Source organism: Clupea harengus, chromosome 3, assembly GCF_900700415.2.
Source record: "Clupea harengus chromosome 3, Ch_v2.0.2, whole genome shotgun sequence".
Classification (NCBI taxonomy): Eukaryota; Metazoa; Chordata; class Actinopteri; order Clupeiformes; family Clupeidae; genus Clupea; species Clupea harengus.
In genome coordinates, this window is record NC_045154.1 from 1654280 (window position 1) to 1679498 (window position 25219).

The 25219-nt window shown below is 45.3% G+C and overlaps 2 protein-coding genes across 4 annotated transcripts in view; one reads left to right on the forward strand and one right to left on the reverse strand.

Moving 5' to 3' along the window:
• LOC105901934 (receptor-type tyrosine-protein phosphatase zeta-like) overlaps positions 1-25219 on the forward strand; it is a 46908-nt gene that overhangs the window by 17432 nt on the left and 4257 nt on the right. For 2 of the 3 annotated variants that reach the window (XM_042707464.1, XM_031564141.2), the window contains exons 3-13: positions 8064-8243; positions 8748-8899; positions 9179-9274; positions 10555-10621; positions 10973-11130; positions 13205-13355; positions 16035-16219; positions 16526-16652; positions 18715-18755; positions 19171-19768; positions 24661-24793. In XM_042707464.1, the coding sequence (XP_042563398.1) occupies positions 8064-8243; positions 8748-8899; positions 9179-9274; positions 10555-10621; positions 10973-11130; positions 13205-13355; positions 16035-16219; positions 16526-16652; positions 18715-18755; positions 19171-19768; positions 24661-24793 (1888 nt within the window). Of the gene's footprint in view, positions 1-8063; positions 8244-8747; positions 8900-9178; positions 9275-10554; positions 10622-10972; positions 11131-13204; positions 13356-16034; positions 16220-16525; positions 16653-18714; positions 18756-19170; positions 21695-24660; positions 24794-25219 lie in introns of those variants that run through there. The other variant, XM_042707463.1, reaches the window with a different exon arrangement.
• The window catches only part of aass (aminoadipate-semialdehyde synthase), a 31304-nt gene continuing 30697 nt past the window's right edge, over positions 24613-25219 (reverse strand). The window contains exon 26 of the transcript XR_006152331.1: positions 24613-24652. The gene's annotated coding sequence lies outside the window, so the exon portion shown is untranslated. The remainder of the gene's footprint in view (positions 24653-25219) is intronic.

Below are 25219 nucleotides of genomic sequence, written 5' to 3' on the forward strand. Positions count from 1 at the left end.
GTGCCACTGACTGGCTATTATTCTGAGCATCCTGAAAGTAGGCTGTTTTAACATGGCTCTTTTAACATGGCTGTTTTAACATGGCTGTTTTAACATTGCTCTTTTAACATGGCTGTTTTAACATGGCTCTTTTAACATGGCTGTTTTAACATGGCTGTTTTAACATTGCTGTTTTAACATGGCTGTTTTAACATTGCTGTTTTAACATGGCTGTTTTAACATGGCTGTTTTAACATGGCTGTTTTAACATTGCTGTTTTAACATGGCTGTTTTAACATTGCTGTTTTAACATGGCTGTTTTAACATGGCTGTTTTAACATGGCTGTTTTAACATGGCTCTTTTAACATGGCTGTTTTAACATGGCTGTTTTAACATTGCTGTTTTAACATGGCTGTTTTAACATGGCTGTTTTAACATGGCTCTTTTAACATTGCTGTTTTAACATGGCTGTTTTAACATTGCTGTTTTAACATGGCTGTTTTAACATGGCTGTTTTAACATGGCTCTTTTAACATTGCTGTTTTAACATGGCTGTTTTAACATTGCTGTTTTAACATGGCTGTTTTAACATGGCTGTTTTGTGATGGTTTTGAATGTGTGCTGAATCCTGCCAGTGCTTGTTCCACATCTCAGCAGGCTCCTCCTTTGTGCTCTCCTCAAAACCCTTTTTTGAGCTATTATCCACTCAGTACAAACCTCTCGACTTGACTCATCTTGTCCCCGTGTGTGTTTGTGTGTGTGTTGCGGGGCAGGGGTGGGAGGCAATTGCTACCGTGGAACTGATAGCATTAATGTTATTCGGATTTACTACAAGTATCTGTGATATGTGATGAAAGGGGGATTGCTGAGGTTGTGATTTTTATATTTTCATAGAAATTCATTACAATGTCTTGGTTATCTCGTCATATTTGCCTCTGCATATGAGTTACTTTTACATTTAAGAGTGTTAGCTGTGCTCAAGAGTCAATGAAGTTTTAAGGCTGGCTTTTCAGAGTGAGTCAGACAGAGTGGGTGGACCCATGTCTGGCAGAAGAAAGAAGACAAATATTCTATACCTCCTCTGTAAATTCTATTGAAACTATATATTGAGTACTTTGCTTTGGTCCATTATATATGTGCTTGTTGGTGACATAGAATATCATTTTACAAATATTTGCAGTTGCTAATAGTCATATTTCAATTACATAACGTAACCAATATGAAATATTGGATAATGGAACCACTGTTGTAGTGGTGTGACACACTGGTACTCATTATGGCCATTAAATGCAGAAGCAGTGAGAATCGGCCCCATTTTGATTCTGTGTCCTGTGTCCCCTTAAGTTTGGTGCGCATCCTGGAGGATTCCCTGAGTCTTCAGGCAACTCCTTTCAGAAAGTAGGACAGATTTGGAGCTGGGCTCTCCGTCTGGCACGCTGGTTAGTCACTGTTGTGGTGCTTAGGGGTACTTATGCCAAGGTTGTGGCAAGGAATGGGCACATTAATAAGGATGTGTTATTGGAGAGTATTATAAATCAGAAATGAAGATGGAAAACTCTACAATCTACTGGATCCAAAGACAAATGGATGATGGGAGGTGACCTGTCTTGGTCTTTCTTTCTTTCTTTCTTTCCTTCTTTCTTTCCTTCTTTCTCACTCTCATTCATAAATGTCACCACTCCCTCCCTCATTCAGTCTAACCTTCCCTCTGCTCGCCTGCCCTTGCGTCTCTCACAACAAACCAAATCTGGGTGACATAAGACTGGCACAACAAAAGGGACATTATAGGGCCAGGCTGCATGCAGACGGGTGGGCACAGGGTAGGCACAGGGTGGGCACAGGGTGGCAGATGGGGCATTGTTCCCAACCAGTGCTCTGAATGCCAATTCCACCCCCCCGACACCCCCCCACCCCCCACACACCCTCCTACCCTGATCCCTTCTCAATTATACTGTTAAGTTCTAAGTTCTAAGTTTGGCACTGAAACATCAGTTGGTGTTCTGGTGCTACTGGAACCCTTATAGGCTTATTTGGATGAGTCATCAGCGGTCACCCTCTGCCCCAAACACTGACCTACAACAAGAGCATCTGAAATGCATGTGTTATGTGACTCAAATGAACCCAGCGCAGCACACACATGCGTCAGAGCCCATTGTCTTTAAAGAGATGTGTCAGCTGGGGGTGGCTGTGGGGGTGATGGGGGGTGGCTGTGGGGGTGATGGGGGGTGATGGGGGGTGATGGGGGGGTGATTGGGGGGTGATGCCAGTGTGTGAGGGGCCCGTGGTGCACTCTTGGTCTGGTGCACTGGAAGTCCTCTTGCTCTAATTGGGAGGAAATGTGACATCTGGAAAGGGCTTGTTTGTCATATTCTGTTCATTGCTGGGTGTGTGTGTGTGTTTGTGTCTGTGTGTCTGTGAGTCTGTGTGTGTGTGTGTTTTAGAAAAGGCAGTGAGGCATGAGTAACTGAATTTCCATGTGAAAGAACACACTTCAGCATGAGAGCTGGGAGCAGGTACTTAAAAAGCAGAGAGGAGGAGTGAGAGGATAGGAGCAAGGAGGAGAAAGAGAGATGAACAGAATGGCCACTTTAGTGACACTGCTTCTATACTTGATGATTTGAACCTTGTGTCGTATGGTCACAGGTTACATTCCCATCAGGTCAGCCTCAAGCTTACAACTACAAATGCTATAAAAAGTGTCTTTCACTTTTCCAACCTAAATTAACAAGAGAATGTCACATGTGTTCTCAGCAGAGAATCTCCACATCGAAGGAAATTAATAAATATAAATCTTAGCATTATTTTTCACCATCATTAACATCAAATGAAAATAATAAATATAAATCTCAGCATTATTTTTCACCGTCATTAACATCAAATGAAAGTGATTCATATCTAATAAAACTTGTGTAAATAACATTTACAGTTAAAATGCTGCCAGGGTTTTGTCTGTGGATCCCTAACGCTCTGATTTCCAGGGTAACAGGTGTACAGCGTTTATTATGCTGTACCAGGGAGATCAAGTACCTCAGCCAATGAGCCTGTGATGTAATTCATATGCATGAGGACAGGTGTAGTTTTAGTTAAACACAGGAAAGGATGTTAAATTCCGCGTGCTTTTGGTTGGGAACTCCCTCACAGTACAACATGCCCTGTCTGTGGCCCAAAACAATGCTTTCCCTCTGGAAAATTTGTGTCACACATAAGTTTCCTTCTGTGAAGCGCATTGTGTTGCCTCTTGGTATGAAATGCGCAAATGAAAAATGTTTGATTTCATTTGATTTGACTGCCCAACCATAGAACCTATGCAGCACCTAAGGATACAACAACAACCAAGCTGACTTTGTGAGCATTTCATTGGGGTTTTCAAACAAGCACCTTCCTTCATCAGCGTTTTGTTGAATTAGGCCCATGACACCTCCACAATCATAATGGGTTAGAACACATGCCATTACCAGAGACTACAACAGATACACCTTACACACATTTCACATATGTCAGTCTTAGTTCAGGTAATTCACGACCCCAAGTATTCTGCAAGTGCCAAAAAACACTGGCTCGCTTTTTCAGCAGCCTCAGACAACTCCTTTAAAGCTCCTTTGAGTGACCTTGGTCTGTCACTTAGCCATCAGTTCCGCATACTTTAGCTTCTTCCTTTCAAAGGCTTCTTCAATAGCATCTTCAAAGGGAATCGTTAACTCAATAAAGTAAACAATGCGCTCACACTCAGAATACAACACCATGTTCGGTCCCATAGCAGTCAAACAATACACCCGTGCTTTGCCCCATTTGCCAGTCCAGTTTGTACATGCCTGGTATCCACTTTTCTAACCTTCTCGCACAAAATAAATTCTACTGTCCCTGTCATTAACCGGCAAAGAGTTAACCTCAACTCAACTTCTCAAACAAACACACAAATTATTTAAAAACCTGATTATGCTCTGACGTGTAGCTATCCTGGGTCAGGCTAGCTTTACACCCAGACAGAATACGTTCATTCAGAACACACAAACACAACTTGCAGCTTCTGTCTTCACCCACCCACTGAGTGAATTTCTGTGGAATTGGGAGGACATCATAAGATGAATTTAATGCGGTTAGTATAGGGTGACCAGACGTCCTCTTTTACCCGGACATGTCCTTTTTTCGAGACCTAAAAAATCAGGATTTTGCCTCGTCGGATATTTGTGTTTCTCTGTGTCATTCACAAACTAGTTATTACGCCCTTACAAGTTTTGGAAAGGGTATCTCCCTTACATTCCACCTTCTTGCGCGAGCTCTGACTGTCGACAGAACTGTCATTGGTCGACCGCCTTCTCAGTGTTGCCAGATGTACGATAATTATCCTCCAAATAGGATCATTTTTGAGCCTTTGGTATGACACTTCCAATCTGGCAACACTGAGCACCTTGCCGCCTCCACTAGTTGCATTGTTTACAACAGCACATGACATCTGCATGTGAAAAAGATGCAGATGGGGGAGGGGGCGGGGCAGTGTCCTCTTTTTCACAAACTCAAATCTGGTCACCCTAGGTTAGTATCCACAGCCCAAAGTTCTCTGCATCATCTCAACATTGTGTCAGTTCATCTATTGCCCTTGTGTCAGTTCATCTATTGCCCTTGTGTCAGTTCATCTATTGCCCTTGTGTCAGTTCATCTATTGCCCTTGCTTTGCTTGAGAAGCTGCTGCTGCCAAAGCTAGTTCCCATCTGCCACCTCTCCAGCATTGTAGCCTTACCCCATGCTTTCCAACTGTCACCTACACCTTGGATCGATCTATCTATCTATCTACACCTTGGACTCCCCTTTTCACAGTTTTTACAGTTGGAGCAGTGTTCTTGACCACTGGATCTTAAGACTGTGACAAAGTCATCTCCAGGCTGGTCTTTTGAACACTTTTGAACATTTAAACTCCTCCACCAAGCTGGTCATTGGCAACTCCAAAAGTCCTTGGTCACTCAACCAGCAGCCTACAATCCTCACAGGTTTCTCTACAATAGAGTGAATCACCTCACCATCAATATAAAACCTCTCTTCCACCGGTTTTCCCTTTCTGATAGAAACATTTCTACATTTGCCAGGTTTCACTTTCATCCTCACTTTCAACAGCTGTCATGTCATCCCTATAAGCTCCTTATAAGCTCGGATGGGAGGTAACTGGGTGCCGTCCTGCAGCTTTTCATCACCATCACCCCATTTAGGTACATTTAGCCATGATTCCAATCTCAAAGTGCTGCCAGGATGTGGTGAAGTTACTTGTGTTAAAGCACAACTGAATATTCTCAGAATATGCCCTGACTAACTCTGAAGTCTTCTGAGGGACCTGAAAGTAACTGAATGCCTTCCACAACAGACAGTGCAGCACCGATCCAAAGGCATTTGCGAGATCCATAAATAAAATACCACACGGAGGTCTCTGCCTTCTGTCCTTGCTGCGAGAAATTTGATGGCAAATCATGCTACTATGTTCCAAACATCTAGAAAAACCTGGGATTCCTGCTTTCTGCACAGAACATATCTATTAAACTATTGGCCTTCAGATAGGAGACCAACCTCCTTACTACCTCTCACTAAGAAGACTAATAAGTCAAATAAGAATTGGCCTATGGTCATGGCGTTCTTCTTTCTTTTCTAATAAAAATACCACCTGCCGGACACAGGAATCCTCAATGGTCCTTTCCAGTTTTCCATAGATATTTCTAGAATGCATTTCAATGCAAACTGCCACTAGATGTAAATCCACTCCTAACAAGACTTTGAGATAGTATTGGTAGCTACCTGACTTTGAGATAGTATTGGTAGCTACCTGACTTTGAGATAGTATTGGTAGCTTCCTGACTTTGAGATAGTATTGGTAGCTACCTGACTTTGAGATAGTATTGGTAGCTTCCTGACTTTGAGATAGTATTGGTAGCTACCTGACTTTGAGATAGTATTGGTAGCTACCTGACTTTGAGATAGTATTGCTAGCTACCTGACTTTGAGATAGTATTGGTAGCTACCTGACTTTGAGATAGTATTGGTAGCTTCCTGACTTTGAGATAGTATTGGTAGCTACCTGACTTTGAGATAGTATTGCTAGCTACCTGACTTTGAGATAGTATTGGTAGCTACCTGACTTTGAGATAGTATTGGTAGCTACCTGACTGGCTATATCCTGTATTGAGGGAACAGTATTGCCTGGGGGCAAAATGAATGTGGTTCCAGGACCTACAAGTATGCCGTTCCAGGAACACAAAGTGCTGTGAAAAATTAGGCCATCTATCTCCTTCCTAATACCCCAGCTTATACATGTATTACCATTTACAGCTTTGTGTTCATTGTAAAGACAGACACAGACACACTAATATGAACGGGAAAGTGTGAATAAATATTGGTTGGAAATATGAAGAAATGCACAGACTATGCAGCATAAAGCTATTTAAGCACACTGTTGTGGCACCTTACTGTATGTCATTTCCTTGAAGTGACACATGTTAATTTAATTAAATATGTTCCTGTGTGCAGGCCATTTAAAACCACCACACTCACTTACCTTTTTTTTGCATTGGCCAAGAACCGAACCAAGGTCAACTACATACTAGGCAACCATGCTAATCACTGTACTAAAAACACTGCTTAGAACAATTTAGAACTGTTTCCCTCAATACTTTATACAGCCAGTTAGGTAGCTAACAATGCTATCTCAAAATCTTTACAAAAGCCAAATGCAGCATTACACAGCATTAGCCTGCAACCATTGAGCGATACTGAGCGATTGAGCACCAGTAGAGATAGACACTAAAGACAGTGTTCTTTTTCAACAGACAAAGCGCAATGGAATTTTTTTTAAATGGAAGATACATTTTGGTTTTAGACTTGAAATGTATTGTTCAAAGGATCCATCGCGGTTGAATACTGCCTTGCAGTAGACATGTTTGACCAGAAATGAAGGAGAAGTTGCAGAGGATAACATAGAAGCACATTATCGAGACACTCCTGCCATACTCTGGAAATACAGGAAAAAGATTACAATTATAAAGCATAAACATAAACCTACGAAATGAGGTGCCTTGGAATACAACATTGTTGAGATCATAAAAAAATCTAGTCGTATGAGTAATGTGTGTGTTATTTGATGCAAACATTTAGAAAAGTGATTCTACTGTATAGTTAGATACCTTTTGATGTAGTATTGTGAAAGAGCAGGAGATGTGTGACACTCTCTTGTGTGTATGGCTTTGTTTAATGGTTAGAGAAAAGGCAGGCTGGTTGTCAATGGGACTCTCAACATTGGGATTCACTGTTGTTTGGGGCACACCATCCACATGTGTATTTCTCTCTCGCTATCTCTTTGTCTCTTTCTCTCATCTACACACACACACACACACACACACACACACACACACACACACACACACACACACACACACACACACACACACACACACACACATCATCCTGCTCTTCAGGGAGCAGCTGGCACAGTGGCAGAGACCAAGCAGATAATGTATGTATAATATCTGACATTACATCCCAGGCTCCTCTGCTTCACCCAACTGGGGCTCTCTGGGGGCAATTGACATGCTAATGGACTTGACCTAGAACTGAGAATGACCTCATTCATCTCAATTGTCTTTGGCTAAAAAAGCGTCCCTCGAGAGGACCCCCGGATTAAGAGTCCATTGTACCAGTGAATCTATCTAATAATGTACCTGTCATACTGTGTGTGTGGGTGTGCTTGTGGGTGCCTGAGTGCATATGTGAGCTTGTGACTGTGTGTGGTTTAAAGTGCTAAGGAAATGTGTGCTTTTGAAACTAGATCAGTTTTGTGCCCTCAATGGTCCTTTGGAGTAGTGTTAGTGGGTGGGTGGGTTGCCTACATGTAATTCAGTGCCTTTATTTTGTTTGGGTTTTTCTTTTGCAATTTATACTCAAATTCCTTCAGTAGTCCATCTTGTTTTCAGAACAAAGCTGAAGATGTGTTCCACATTCTTATGTTCCATCTTGTTTCAGAACAAAGCTGAAGTTGTGTTCCACATTCTTATGTTCCATCTTGTTTCAGAACAAAGCTGAAGTTGTGTTCCACATTCTTATGTTCCAGGAACTCTAAACCAAATCAACTGGGCAAAGAAGTACCCATCATGCAACAATGCCAAACAATCACCCATCAACATCGACGAGAGCGTGGCACAGGTCAAAGTCCAGTTCCAGAAGCTAAACCTTCAGAGCTGGGATCAGATGACCTCCAGCAAGACAACAGTTAAGAACGACGGAAAGACTGGTACTAGCTGTTCTCTAATCAGTGCTTCCTAACCTCTTACCACAAATCACCAGGCAAAGCAGATGCACATGGACCGACACATGGGACCGTTTTTCCACCATGTGAAAAGTGGTTTGGGGAGGGACATCTTTACATAAGTCCTTGTTTACTTGTTTACTAGTTTCAGTAAGATCGTGCCACTTGCCTTCCTGTCCTCCCTTTCCTTTGCCTCCTCTTTTCGTCTGGGTGAGGACACAAAGAATCTCCCAGAGTTTAGCCAGTCGTCTCTAATGCAACCACCTAAAAAGTGCCTCACCAACCAATCTCCTTATTTCACCGACAGATTATTTAATTTATTGTTTGAGCAGTTATTCTCTTTACACAGGCTTGTCAGAGCACAAACTTTAGTCTGTTTCAGACTCTTGTATTGTTTCAGTAACTGGCAGAGCTGGTCGTCAGATTTGTTTGAATGTCTCCCATGTCTTTACCAAAGCACCTTTGCTGTGCCGTGCTCTATGCTTACAGTGGCCATAGATGTACAAGGATATTTCTTCATCAGCGGAGGGGGCCTGAGATCCACGTTTAGAGTGGGGAGGATCACCTTCCACTGGGGCCGCTGCAACTCCACCTCAGACGGCTCAGAGCACAGCCTTAACGGCATCAAGTTTCCTCTGGAGGTACGCACCCCCCCCCCCCCCAGACATTGACTGTATGGCTGTCAGGTTCGGTTTCATCAGAGCTCATAAAAACTTTCATGTGCCAGGTGTTAGAGGCGTTTAGTGGTATTATGAACATTGTTGACAGATGACTTAACTCACCGTTATGGCATGTCATTGAATCGCTGTTAATGGATAAAGGTGTTAAATCTGCCTGTCATTAAAGATGAGTGACACAGGCAAAAGGCAGTAGTGATGATATGTCTATCCAGATCATAACAGCTTTGTCTGGGTGCACAGATGCAGATCTTCAGCTATGAGGACAGACTCTATACCTCCATAGACCACGCCCTGAGGGAAGGAGGCAGAATCACAGCCTTGGCTGTTATGTTTGAGGTTAGTGAGTTTTATGTATATGAATTAATTCAATCGTGTCATGTCTTATACTCTTATGTTACCTACTCTAGGTGTGTATGTCTTTGATTATGGATAGGGTGGTCATGTGAAAGAGTGTGGAAGTACTAAGATGCATGCATAAAAACTTTTGATACAAATCTATCAACAATTTCTCTTCAGTCATGGAAGACATACTGTGTTTGTGTGTGTGTGTGTGTGTGTGTGTGTGTGTGTGTGTTTGTGTGTATATGTATATGTGTGTGTGTGTGTGTGTGTGTTTGTGTGTGTGTGTGTGTGTGTGTGTGTGTGTGTGTGTGTGTGTGTATATGTATATATGTGTGTGTGTGTGTGTGTGTGTGTGTGTGTGTGTGTGTGTGTGTGTGTGTGTGTGTGTGTGTGTGTGTGTGTGTGTGTGTGTGTGTGTGTGTGGTTTGTGTGTGTGTGTGTAATGTATTACAGTGGGAACACAGAGGCCGGCGCTCTAGGCAGTTCAAGCAGACTAACAGCCCCATTTAAATACCTTATTAATACACAGGGTATATACTAATGACAACAACAACTATGCAGCTGTAATAGAGGAAGTCAACAGTGTTAGCCGCTAGAGTACGTGAAAATATGTACTCACATCACTCTTGCTTAACGAGAGATTAAAGTGAACTTAGTTGACCTATATATATATATACAGGGTATATTAATAAGGAAAGAGAGAGAGAGAGAGAAACCAGACCTGTCTGAACTGGCACAGAGAGGGGAACACCTAGTAGGTATCCTGGAGGCTACTGCTTCAAATGATGGGTCACAATCCACAGATTACCTGTGTGTGCATGCTAACCTATGCTGACGTCTGTGAATGAATGCATGTAACTCTGTCTGCCCATGTGTGTGTACATTTCATAATTGATTCCTGCTTATTGAATACTTTGCCAGTGCATTTATAAATACATACCTTTGGAGCTATGCAGATGACTGACATTTGTAGACGTCATGGCCAAAGATGCATACACAGTTTTTTCTTATAACTAAGAGGAATCTTTTGAAGGTCAACACGTAGAACTCCAGCTCATGTCTGGATTGACATGAGGGCATTTGGACCCAGCCCCCAACCAAATGAAGACACATGTTCTACTGGCCACGTTAATTAGACCTTTGAAGCTGGAACAATAAGACATTCATAGCATAGTGTCCCACCTTCACCCCAAACATCAAACTCCTCTCAGGTTCTTTATTGGCCTGGCTGCTCGTGTTAACTGGACAAATGATCTGCTTACCCTCCCAAACAGACAAGTGTTGAAGACAACGACAACTATGCCGCTGTAATAGAGGGAGTCAACAGTGTTAGCCGCTATGGTACGTGAAAATATCTTTGTGCTCCGAACGCTCTTGTTTAACGAGAGGTTAAAGTGAACTTAGTTGATCTTTTACATTTACATTTAGTCATTTAGCAGACGCTTTTATCCAAAGCGACTTACAATGTATACACATTTTACATTTACACTGATGGCACACTGCACATCAGGAGCAATTAGGGGTTCAGTGTCTTGCTCAAGGACGCTTCGACAGGGAATCGAACTAGCAACCTTCTGATTACTAAACGACTTCTTTACCTCCTGTACCACTGTCGCCCCCTTTTAATATCTATATATTGAATTGATGATGTACCTGTTTGATTCTGACTCTGTTTTGGGTTTGCCTCCCCAGGTAAGAGCAGTGAGGTTAGCCCCTTCTCCCTGCGGGGCCTACTGCCCAACACCACGGAGAAGTACTTCATCTACAACGGCTCTCTCACCACGCCGCCCTGCGCAGAGACGGTGGAGTGGATCGTCTTTAAGAACACTGTGGCCATCTCTGACACACAGGTACAATTAGAACACTGCTGTTTACTACAGGTATCTCTCTCTCTTTCTATCACTTTCAGTGTAGGTGTGTGTGTGTGTGTGTCTGTTGCATATCTTAATGTTGTTTCTACATTTGAACAGTTAAACATTTTCAGTTTCAGTTCCTCAATCAGTTCTTGTTCAAAACATTGAAACATTTTTGACACACTGGGTGATCAATCCATACAATGTTCATGTTTGGCACATGTCCGTTGTATTAATAATTAGGCTAGCTATAGCTATCCCTTCTAACATACAGGCTAAATGGTAGGTGATAAAGTCATCACCAAATAGGTTACGTAGTAATTGGCTACTATGCTGTAGGAAACAACAGTGATCTGTAGTTGGTTGTTTAGGGTTAGTTGGTTTCTCATTCCATTTTTTTTACCCGTTGCTGAAACTCCACGCCCCACATTTTGGGAACCACTGCTGTGAACAGCTTTGGGCTGGAATTGTGTCTGTACAGGAGTGAATGTTTGCATTACGCGTTGTGTTTGTTCTGTCTGAACTGGTCATGTTTAGGTGTGTGTTCTATTTGCATGAAAGGGCCCACCTGTGTGTAAGAGGGTTGTCAGGAGTGTCTGTGTAATTTAATGACAACTTGTGGAGACGTGTCACTCATCAGAAGAGAATAGCCCAAGGTCTAACTAAGGAACACACCCACCCACTCATCCTCCCACAGAACCATTAGTCAGGCACGTCCTGTTGATAGCAGTAGCCACAGCCGCCCAGTCACCTTAACATGCGTGCTCTTGAGCAGGTGGGGTGAAAAGCTCTCAGCCACCTTTTTTGTCAAAAAGACGATATTTCTTTATCTCTTTGTATCTACTTTCCCCTGGCAAACCCATTTGTAAAAAACAGCTGTAAACATTTTCACCTTTGTTGCTTCTTGAAAGATCTTTTCACAATAGCAGGTACTTATCAGTATACCTTCAGTATGTCTCAACGTGTAGTTTCTCTACGTGTGTCTATATGTTGGAACATGTTGGGAGACCAGTGGCACAATTGCTGCGCTTATTTGAAAGAACTCAAAGTACTTAGATTTATGTTAAATGAATTGAAGTGCTTACTTCAAAGCAGGCTGAATACCTTCATTGTGTGAGTCATTGGTTGTGTCACCTAAATGATAATAGGCAGGTAAACACACCAGTTATTCCAAGTCTCACTGTCTCAGGCATGTGAGGTTAGCCTGGGGTGGCATGTGAGCACTTATGAGTCTCAGAGAGAGACAGTGGAAATGAGCACGGTGTCAGGAGATGGAATGCCATCAAACTCCTCTCACATCTTTCTGAAGTGTGTTTATTTCCCGTTCACAATCCAGTTCTCGAAACGTCTTAAGTAATATTTACAAAACTGTAGAACTGTTATTAAGTGATGACACGCATATTTTTCAGTGGAACTAAGAACCAGTTCCCCCTGTTCCCCCTGCACATTCTGACAAAGGTTCAGCAGGTGCCTTGGCCCTAGTTTGCTTTCAGACAACGTTGTCTGTAGTTAGAGGTGTTCAGTGTGTTTTGCTCTGTGGATGAAAACCAGAATGTCTGTTATTATGTTGTTGTGATTATTATGTTGTTTGCATGGATGTTGGCAGGCATGTCACTTATCATAGCTGCTTGTGCGCGTGCGCTGTGTGTGTGTGTGTGTGTGTGTGTGTGTGTGTGTGTGTGTATGCTTGTGCACGTGCGCTGTGTATGTGTGTGTGTGTGTGTTGTGTGTGTGTGTGTGTGTGTGCTTGTGTGCATGCCTTGTGTGTGTGTGTGTGTGTGTGTGCTGTGTGTGTGTGTGTGTGTGTGTGTGCTTGTGTGCATGCGCTGTGTGTGTGTGTGTGTGTGTTGTGTGTGTGTGTGTGTGTGTGTGTGTGCTTGTGCACGTGCGCTGTGTATGTGTGTGTGTGTGCTTGTGTGCATGCCTTGTGTGTGTGTGTGTGCTTGTGCGCGTGCGCTGTGTGTGTGTGTGTGCTTGTGCGCGTGCGCTGTGTGTGTCTGTGTGTGTGTGTGTGTGTGTGTGTGTGTGTGTGTGTGCTTGTGCACGTGCGCTGTGTGTGTGTGTTCTCCAGCTGGAGGCCTTCTGTGAGGTGATGACCATGCAACAGGCGGGGTATGTCATGCTGATGGACTACCTGCAGAACAACTACAGGGAGCAGCAGGAGCAGTTCATGGGCCAGGTGTTCTCCTCCTACACAGGCACGGAGGAGGTGCCTACACCCAGTATGTACCACACACACACACACACACACACACACCTACACACACACACACACACACACACACACACTCTCACACACACACACACACTCACACACACACACACACACACACACACACACACACACACACACACACACACCACACACACACACACACACACACACACTCTCACACACACACACACACACACTCTCTCACACACACACACACACACACACACACACACACACACACACACAGACTCACACACACACACACACACACACAAACACACACACACACACACACACACACACACACAGACTCACACACACACACACACACACACACAAACACACACACACACACACACACACACAGACTCTCTTACACACACACCTACACACACACACACACAAACACACGCACACACACACACACTCACACACGGCTCTGAAGTGTATGGAAGTCACATGAGCAAATGTTAACCATAGTTGCCATTGTCTGCACAAATGCCCATGAAACGGTTTTTCTGTGTGTGCATTCATCCCTCTGCGCCCCCCCTGTGGGTACTCTTGGGTCTGTAAACAGTGCAGGCTGTTTTGACCCACTTCCAGCAGCATGCCACACGCAGAGTGTTGGGCCGGCCCGGCTCGGCTCCTCACGCTTCACACGTCATTTTAAAGCTACAGTACACCATTGACGGGTCAATTGGGTTCAATATCATGTCATTGCCCCTCTGACATAGTGGATTATGGACATGTTCTCAGTAGCTGTGGAGTGGATTGGTTCCCTGCCCTGAGGCTAGCTGTGTGCGTGTCTTACTAACCTTGTTACCTGATTGGCAGTTTGGCTAGAACTAGGACTGGAAACTGTCACTGTGAACTAGTTTACTTAGAGCTTTTCCACTCTCCTGAGAGAGAATTAACAGCCTCGTGTCAATACGGGTAACCTGTCTGCATAAAGTTATAATATCTTTTTTTCCTCTTCAGAAGATGTTAATTCTGTACACCTTCTTCCACTAAAGGGCCAGTGAAATAAACACACTTGTTCATGGACTCCAGCGGTCCCCTCAGAAGACTCGGTTTGGTTTTTGTACATATATATATACCGGTATATATATGCCTACATTTGACTTATAGCCTCTGATGTGGAAGAAGTAGAAAAGGACTTCAAATTGGTCAATCGGTGCACTGTCTTGACTCCCACTACTAATGTTTGCACAGTTCGATTGCTTCATACCACCTTGCTCCAGACATGACAGCGGTTTTAAACCTCTGCCATTCTGCTCAATATCCCTTCACTCATCACCCTGATGTATCCATGCAGACTCCAGCTGGCCTATTTTCTCAGGGATCATGTTGTTATGCGCAGTTAGTTGGACACGCATGCACAGATCTGTGGAACATGCACACACAACGTGTATTGGCTTTGCTCCCCTGGCACCCCCTTGAAATGAAGCCTGCACTGCCCTCTTGACTGCACTGCCCTCTTGTGGTGAAAGAGGATCATGTCATGTGTTTTTACCACCATTTGTTGAGATCACGCCCATGTAATGAGAGCATTATTCCCTCATATAGTCAACGCATTTATTTTGCTCTCATTAAAAAAACACTTAACTCAACTACACACTCAGATTTAGAATCAGAATCATTTTGAATGACTACACGGCCGGGGTCGGTGGAAGTTGCTTTGGGCACAGCGTGGTAAGGACAATTCAACAGTGTCAGTAACAACTCACTCAGATTTGCTCCTTTCAAAAACATCCTGGTCTTGTTTCACATGCTCTTTCCCCAGGACTCAGACTGCCAGAGCGGTTTTGATCAATGGCCGCTAGTTTGTCAGAGACACCAGACACAGAAAGTGAACAGCTATGAGCAGGAGCCGAAGTGAGATGATAATGGATCAACAGAGTTTGCTGCATGTCATATCAGATTTATGTTCCATGAGTTCAAATGCCTCCCAAGCTTGGGTGTGACTCTTGTCATTGTGGTAGGCAGAGAGGTTCTGACAGGTTCATCTTTTACACAGAGGAGAGTCAATGAGTTGTGAGCGCATCAGTCTCTGGCTGACATGGTCTGCAGCACAGCTTCATTGCATAAAGCCTGAGACACTCTTACTCAGGTCTTACTCAGGTCTTACTCCAACACAAGCCCACAGGCCACCCTGACAGACTCTTACTCCAACACAAGCCCACAGGCCACCCTGAGAGACTCAACTCTTATTCAGGTCTTACTCCAACACAAGCCCACAGGCCACCCTGAGAGACTCAACTCTTACTCCAACACAAGCCCACAGGCCACCCTGACAGACTCAACTCTTATTCAGGTCTTACTCCAACACAAGCCCACAGGCCACCCTGAGAGACTCAACTCTTACTCCAACACAAGCCCACAGGCCACCCTGACAGACTCACCTCTTACTCCAACACAAGCCCACAGGCCACCCTGACAGACTCTTACTCCAACACACGCCCACTGGCCCCCCTGAAGGACTCTTACTCAACTCTTACTCCAACACACGCCCACTGGCCACCCTGACAGACTCACCTCTTACTCCAACACACGCCCACTGGCCACCCTGACAGACTCACCTCTTACTCCAACACAAGCCCACAGGCCACCCTGACAGACTCACCTCTTACTCCAACACAAGCCCACAGGCCACCCTGAGGCTCTAACGGGTCTCTCTTCTCTCCAGTCTGCAGCTCCGAGCCAGAGAACGTCCTGGCGGAACCGCACAACTACACCAGTCTGCTGGTGATCTGGGAGCGGCCACGAGCTGTGTATGATGCCAACATTGACAAGTACTCCATCAGCTACCGCCAGACACAGAGAGATGACACGCCCGCCGTGGAGTACCTGACCGACGGAGACCAGGATGTGGTAAGGATGTTATCTCAGAGAGATCGGCTCTCACCTCACATCTGTTCATCCCAAGAGCCAAGGTTTATGTGCTCATATCGGAACAACAATTACAAACTCATGGACTGGTGCTCTGTGGGTAAAATAATAAGAATAGTTACTAACTCAATGATCCAAATGTTTCACAGCTGACTTTACCAAATTGAATAATAATTCAAATATTAAACTAGGAAATCCATACATGCATGTATGTACAGTGAATTTAAAAAACAATTGTAGACCTTTTTTGAGGGTACCCTCTCTAAGCCTTCTTCCGACTGCCACCAGGGAGCGATCATCCAGGACCTGATGGCCAACACCAGCTATATGATACAGGTTGTGGCTGTGTGCACCAATGGTCTGTACGGCCGCATGAGCGACCAGCTGATCGTGGACATGCCCCTGGATGACCCCGGTAAGACCGACTGAGCCCGCCGACACCGTCTCCGTGGAGACTGATTTCATAATCCCTGTTTATTCCCCAAACCCCAAACCTCTATGCTGAGATCTAAATCAACACCTATCAGTCTCCCATCTTTACTCATAGGGTAATCTATTGCAAACCAGTCTCTGTACTTTAGATTAGGAGCCCTGAAAGGGGAGAGTTCATAGATGTTTGAAAGCAGTTCAGTGAGTGCCTCCTGGTTGAAAGGTCAACTAGTCCAGGCTATTTTCATACACACTGTTGATACGATCAGAAATGGTATGTGACCAAATGACTTGCAGTGATCGCTTGTATCGAAGACTGCCCCTTGGTTTGGGTGACCAAACAGAATTCTGCGGTTCCTCCCACTAGATCTAAACATGTGATATCTGCCCTGTGATTGCTGACTCTCTGATATAGCAAAGATTCTTCTGCTTTCACTGTCTTTCTCTTTTTTTTCTCTGTTACCGGGTGCCAAGTCGACTTTCAAGTGCACGTGTAAATTGCATGTGTTCATGTACTGTGTTCAGTCCTACGTACTGTTTGCCTGTCAGTGTTGGATTGCCATGTCGTCTTCTCATAAGGGGGCGGCATGTTTCCGGTAGCTTCTGTGAAGAAATGTCTCCCGTCCTCATGCTAGTATTACTCTTTAAGAAATAAGCTCATTTTGAACTCATCATGCCAATGGCTGTTTGCTTACATGTAGCATCTGTTTAAGTTTGGATTTTGGTCCAATATTCTGTATTTGATTGTCTGTTGCTGCTGATAATAAACTGACATGACTTGGTCAACCTGCTGTGCGGCCTATTTCAGTGTCCATGTGCATGGGTGTGGTGTTTCTCACCAGATGTTGCGGAGCATGTGGGTTCTGAATGTAACGGCAGAGGGGGGCAGGTGTGCCTCTCGTGCACTGCTAGGTTCCTCAGGCGTTCAGAACGTGCCCACGCACCCCCCCCCCCCACACACACACACACACAGATCACTCCTGGAACCCTCATCAGTCCATTCTGAGCGTGTGTCTCCCGACCTGATGCCATTTCACGTTTTCACGTTTTCGCGCTCTGCGCTTCATAAACTCATCCGTCCACCATGACCCCCCATTCTGTGTAACCTCTGTCACGCATCCAGCAGGTAAGCGGCGCGGCGCTGACGGCCTCGACTCTCGCCGTGGTGTGTGTGTGTGTGGGAGGCCGTTGGCTTGCATGAGGGTTGCTACACTCTCCCGTACTGCTCTTGTGTGATTCTCAACCAAGCCTGCACTCACCCAGTCACACCTTCTCACCTTCGTGTGTTTAAACCAAGAATGCCTCCCGGTCCAGATCTAGAACTTTCTCTCATAACGTCATATCTCTCTCTCTCTCTCTCTCTCTCTCTCTCTCTCTCTCCTTTTTCTGTTTCTCTCTCTCTTTCTTTCACCTGATGTGTAAACCAACAACAACATATTCACAAAGATTTCAACATACTGTACCCTCCACCAGAGAAGTAGGAGTTGTAGATATGAATGTGACCTTTGTGAATATAAAGTCCCTGGAGCCTAAAGTGGAGCCTAGTGTTAAACATACACCCTAAAGACCAGTCTGGGAATGAAGAGCAACATCATTCTTCTGTGGCTTGCACCAATATCTCATAGTGTTCCCTGAGCAAGAGCTTGTTCAAAGGCACACATTGGTGGACTCTTCCTTGAAGTGGTGTGCATCTGTGTGTCGCTCTGTGTGGATGCAAACACACACAGTCTTCCATGATCTCTCTTAAGGTTCTGTTTCCATAAACCACCCTACAGTTCTAACATAACCTGTGTGTGATAACACTATTACTCCTCTTGTGGGTTGCTAATGGACATAAACATTAAGCCTTTGTTTTAATTATTATTAAATATTAATATCATATATTATTTTAACCTTGTGTATTTGTTTTCCATAAAACAGTAAAACATGGGACAATGTTTAAGCATTAGTCATCATTTGTTGCTGTAATACATACATAGTCTATACCACAAAATATCTTTTGGGAATTTTTGTGAAGTATTTTAACTGTTGTACCTATTTTCTTTCAGAGATAGACCCTGATCCTGACGAACCATTTGAATTCGATGAGGTAAAGATGAAATTCTAAATCAGATGTTGGTCAAGCAGAAATGTGCAGAGACCACATGTGTAATTGTTTTATTCCAAATATCTCAACTGTATACTCTTCAGTAGTCTATTTGTGATTCAGTCAAGTTTGTCATGACAAACAGGGAACAAGTTAAAGCATCATAAGCATGAAGAGTTATCAGATAGAGTTTAAACTAAAGAAAAGTGAAAAGTGTTATAATCTGATGCAGCCCTTGTTAGCGCCAAGCGTTCATCTCCAGTGGACCACTGTAACATACCCATTCATACTTAAACCAGAATGTCAGTCAGCATTTCAAAATGTGTGCAGCCATAGTGTTTTGTTAATGATTATTACTGGTTATTCATGTAAAGCATCCCTCCCCTTCCCTCTGTCTCCTTGTGTATGTTCCCAATAGGACTACCATCCCAACACATTTGGGGTCAAGCCCAGTCATGTGCCTGTCAGAATCACTACGACCTCACCCTCACAGACCACAACACCCAAGCAGTCCACCACCACCACCACCCCCCTCACCCCCCTCACTGTTCCTACTGCCCAAGGAGAGGTGCACAGGGGCCAGAGCTCTGCAGATCCATCCCCCCTAAAGCCCAGCGCCACCTTCAGCCCGGTCCCACCAGCAGGGGGCAGCAGCAGCAGCCCAGCAAACCCAGCCAGGGTGCCCGTTAGCGAGGTGTCCAGCTCTGGCACTCGTGCTTACTCCCCACTGACCACCTCCACTCCCACCCTGTCTGAAGTCACATCTCCTACACCGGCCACTGCGGACGTCAGGGAAGCGGTTGTCCCGGTTACTGCTTCTGAGGGTTCCGGTGGCCGGTACACCACCGCGAGTCCGCTGGAGGTTCCAGTGGTGGTCACTCCCATGGCCTCCTACCCTGACGTCTCTCTTCGGCCCACCAGTGGCAGCACATATCTCCCCACCACCGCCGCCACCACCACCGCCGCTCCTGCCTTCAGCCTGGTCCCCCTGAGGACCACCCAACCGGTCTTTAATGGTGAGAGCACAGCTCCTGCATCCCCCTCTATGATTGGCTCCTCTGCCACCTTCCCCTGCCTGCATGCCACCCCTGTGTCTGAGTCCCCTCCCCCCAGTTCTGTGACAGTCTTGTCTGAGTCCCCCCCCAGTTCTGTGACAGTCTTGTCCAAGTCCCCCCCCAGTTCTGTGACAGTCTTGTCCGAGTCCCCCCCCAGTTCTGTGACAGTCTTGTCCGAGTCCCCCCCCAGTTCTGTGACAGTCTTGTCCCCTCCTCCCAGTTCAGTCTTGTCTGAGTCCCCCCCCAGTCTGGAGCTCTTGCATGACCTCTCTGTGCCGCTGTCCCGTGACGTCACCGTCTCTGCCACCACCCTCTCCCCGTCACCCTTCAACCCCTACCCCCCTCCTTCCTCCCTCCTTGTGTCTCTCTGGGCAACAAACCAAGTCTCTAGTGGTAGTCGTGGTGATGGTGATGGTGATGACACAGGTGATGCTGTTAATGAAGGTGAGGATGATAATGATGAAGCCTTGTCTACGGGTTCTGCAGCAGTGGCTCTGGGTGTTCCGCCAACAGCGTTGCGTGAGACTCTCCCACTCCACACGTTACCCGACCCCTCTACTATGGGGTCCCAGTGGCCTGGGTCAGACCCCTCTACCATGGGGTCCCAGTGGCCTGAGTCCGACCCCTCTACCATGGGGTCCCAGTGGCCTGGGTCCGACCCCTCTACCTCCGCCTTTCCACTGAGCTCTCTCACCTCTCTCCAGCCGTCCCTCCCTGTCTCTCTGACGGAGGCCGTGTTGGGCTTCACTCCCTCTCTCTCTGTGGGTGTGGTGGAGTGGGTAGACTCCTCTGTGTTAGCTCCGTCTGCTACGAGGGGAGCCTCGGCGGGCGTCCTGCATGCCCTCAGTGGGAGTTCTCTGCTGCATGCCTCCTCTCTCTTCCAGCTGCTCTCCCGTCTCCCCGCTGGCGGCGACTCGAGTGGCCTGCTGCTCTCCTCCGGCACTAGTCCTCTAGAACCTCCATGTCTGTCCTTCTCTTCAGCCTCCAGTGCTGAGACTGTGTGCAGCGGGGCCCCGCCGCCGTCTCTGCTGTCCAGTGCGGCTCCTCTCTGTGGCCCCCAGCCCTGTAGTGATGTGCTTGTTTCTGTTGCAGCCACCAGCCCTGTGTTCAGCCAGACCCTCCCACCCCTGGGGCCCACCTCTGCACCCTTCACCCCCCCAACCCCGTCCCCCTCTGCCTCACCCTCTCAGGCCAGCTCTGGGGCCCCGCTGCCCACCGGGGGCCCGCTGGAGAGCAGCGCGTCTGGCTGGGCCCCTGTGGATCAGGAGTGGGAGCGGGGCCAGGCGTCAGCCTCAGGTGAGGAGAGCACGCTGCCCCACACCCTCACCTCTGCTCCTCCTTCCCCCGCCGCCATCCCCGGGGAGGCCGACCACAACGAGGAGGAGCACTCCTCCTCCTTCTACTTCGAGAGTGAGCGTGTGACAGAGAGTGCCGTCACCACGGTGATGAGCAGGCAGTCTTGGGCCGTGGGGGTGGGGGATGAGGAGAGTGGCTCGGGGCAGGAGATCCTTACCGACAGCGAGACGTCCTCGGATTTCAGCATCCCCGAGCGAATCGAGAGGGACTCAGAGGAGGAAGAGGAGGATGAGGAGGAGGAGGAGCCTGTAGCAGGTAAAGATCACGCAGCTCTGAACAGCACAGGTCCTCGTCTCATCTCAAGAGGCCCCCCTGACCAAGGGGCAGTGCAGTCCGCCAGGTGAAGACGGCTACGTCCTGGTCAGACTGCTCCCCCTGTCCAGTGAAGCACAGAGAAAGACTCAGGAGCTTTTGGGTAACACAAAGCAACTAACCACCCATCACTGTCTGCCTGAAAGACTTGTTTTAGGTCACCCCATCTAACCCATGGAGCCCTGCAGCAAGGTCCACAGGTCACAGGTCACAGGTCACTTCTGCTTCTCTAGTCCTCCTAACAACAATAGTTCAACTCCTGAGAAGAACCTCATCACTACAATCATCTTTTCTTGCTCTGTTTTGTATTAACATGTCATGTGACCATGATCATCATCATCAAACATGATCTAACCCAGTGTGCGTGTGCATTAGTCATCACAGGTCCTGGTGGCAGAGGCAAGTATGTGCTTGTAGTCCACACATGCATCAGTGATGATACAGTATTATCAGTCATATTATTCATCTCCATCGCTGCTTTGTATTGCCAGTGACATGAATGGACACTGACAAAACAAACAGCTTTTTCCATCATGGGTACATACTGGGTCAAATGGGTACATATTGTCTATTGGTCATAAATGTAAAGAAATGGAACATTTGGTTATTAATACATCTTATTTCAAGTGACAGCACTATTGTAATTCAATTGGCCAGAAACTTTAACTGTATCTGCCATGATCTGTCTAATATAAAAAATGGAAATGAAAATGACATCTGATAAAGTGGAACTTGTTTAAAATGAATTAAGTAGCTTTCTAAGATTTTTACCAGATTAAAGAAAATCCAGCAGGTGGCAGGAGAACTCCATCTGTGTTAGTGGGATATGTGAGCCAACAGTCAGTCACTTTAGTTTGGTCATTAAGAGAAATTATGATTTACACTGGGGTTAGAGGAACTCTCTAAATCTGATGTTAGGTGACATTTAGGATGTTAGGAGTTTGCCCTTGTTGTTCGATTGTGCCTGGCTCCACAATAAAGAGTTTTGGAGTTTTGCTTTGAATAATTGAGGTCGGGTAGACCTGGTCTGTGATGTTGGAAGATGTTGGAACGTTAGGTCTGAGCAGAATGACAGCTGGCAACGCTGTTTATTGGGTGGTTTGTGTAAGAAGACAATTACAGTGTCCTAATCTGAGAGACAAAATCACTGGGATTATTTATGACCTATGATCCAGCATATATCCGCCAAAGGGCCCCAGCAGATCAGAGGTTAAACAAATAGATTACAATATCCTACTGCCGGCTTTTCAAATTCAGGGAGCTTATATTGTACATGATGAACGATGACCCCAGAGTGGTTTAGATTCATACAGTATGTTCTACTTATACGTGTGATGAAGCATAGTAAACATATTGTGGCTGGTGATGGCAAATCTCTTTTTTTAACGAAATACATTTTTCCTAGAAGGAAAAGCTTTCAAGGCAAAACCACAATATGAACCTTTTTAATATCAGATCCGAATTGAAGAGTTTCAGTGAGTAATATTCAATATGTGGATGTCAGTTGTATCTTATTGAAGTTTCAGTGAGTAATATTCAATATGTGGATGTCAGTTGGATCTTATTGAAGAGTTTCAGTGAGTAATATTCAATATGTGGATGTCAGTTGGATCTTATGCAAATGAGTGCAAAGGTCATGACAAACTGTCTGCCATGGAGATGAAAGTGTTCATATGTTGAGACAGTGGCCTTCCTCCTCTCCTCAGACAGAAGCTCTTTACTACCATTGCCATGTCCATTAGAAGCGTGCATGTCTGATAGTAATCACCATCACAGGGGCACTCACACTTCATCTGTATCTAAAAGCACATTGGTAAAACACCCAGAATGCATCTCAAGAGAGGATTGTAATCTATGGTCATATGTTCCCTCAGCTCTTAACCCTAGTTTCCCTTAGTCATGTGTTGCCTTAACCCTGTATTCTCACAACCCAACATTTTCTCAATAGTATGTTTGTGACACTTTCGGTAAGGTCACTGTTGTGGTAACAGCGTCCCTAAAGGTTTCTGAATTCACCATAGCAACAGTCCATTGAACTGAACTGAACTGCAGCATTAGAGACATAGGGTCTCGAAAGGTCAGTCCAAGCACCCTTGAGAGACATTCAAAAGAGAGAAAGATTTCCACATACAATTACCAAATACTTCCGCAGTATCAAGCTGAGCTGTCTGTAAAGGTTCTGATTTGACAATCATCTGCAAAATGCCCCAGCATGCACTCTCCGTTATTGGTGTGGGTTGCGAAGATGCCTTGTCCATTCACTACTCCTAGTGTCTTATGAAGATGCCTTGTCCATTCACTACTCATTACTAGTGTCTTCTGATTATTTCCTAACCGATCATATTTCCTGTACACTGGCGTTTCTTCAAATCAGCTGTTGTTTCCCCACTTGTCATCCCTTCACTGAGAGGCCAGCATTAAAACAAAACTTGTATTCAGCTCTGTGTCATTAGTTAGGCTGTATCTCAGAGATAACACTCCAAATTAGTATTTGTTAATCTCCTCCGCTCTCTTCTGCTCTGAGCACCTGTGTCTATGAAGTAGTGAGAGGGTAGGTGCCTGTGTAGACAGGGGGATTTCTGGTAGCAGCATGTCATAAACTCTGTCAAGTACTATTCAGAAAAAGTATGTGTTTAAGTTAACAGAACATATGTGTCTACTGCTAACAGAACACACAGAACATACCGTATGTGTCTACTGCTAACAGAACACACAGAACATACAGTATGTGTCTACTGCTAACAGAACACACATATCTATTGGGAACAGAACTTTGTTTTAAAGGTGAGGTATTGTATGGCTGAAGGAACAGTGGTCTAAATCATACCAAGGAAATATAGGGCTCAGGAACACCAGGGACTGGTAGTGCAAGGGGTATTGTGTCCATTGTTTTTTACCTAGGGTTAACCTAACTGATCAAAAACAGTTCACCTGATATGCAAATGATAGCATCTATGAAGACATGACTTTGATATTTCCTGTTCTTTCCGAGTATGGTTGGAGAATGCTCCAATGTAGCGGTTGGCTAAAACAGTACAGAATGGGTTTGCATGTTAACATACAGATACACTGCATGTATATCTTACTCTCTCTCTCTCTCTCTCTCTCTCTCTCTCTCTCTCTCTCTCTCTCTCTCTCTCTCTCTCTCTCTCTCTCTCTCTCTCTCTCTCTCTCTCTATCTTAAGAGGCCAGTAACAGTAGTCATGAGTCTCGGGTGGCGTTGGCAGGCCAGAGGAAAGCAGTGGTGCCACTGGCTGTGGTGTCCACCCTCACCCTGGTTGGGCTCATTGTACTTGTAGGCATCCTCATCTACTGGAGGTGAGAACACACACAAACACACACACACACACACACACACACACACACACACACACACACACACACACACACACACACACACACACACAAATACTATGTACTTTGTCTTGATTGTAAACTGCTTTATGAGGTAAACAGCAGTTTGACTTGATTATAAACTGCTTTATGTGGTAAACAGCAGTTTGACTTGATTTTAAACTGCTCTATGTGGTAAACAGCAGTTTGTCTTGATTGTAAACTGCTTTATGAGGTAAACAGCAGTTTGTCTTGATTTTAAACAACTGCTCTATGAGGTAAACAGCAGTTTGACAGTAATTTTTATTTCAGTCATATTGTTATTAATCTGTATTTATAAGATGGGGTGTTACTAGTATATGTATATGTATATGTGTGTGTGCGGAGGGAGGGAAGTGTGTAGGTAAGGGG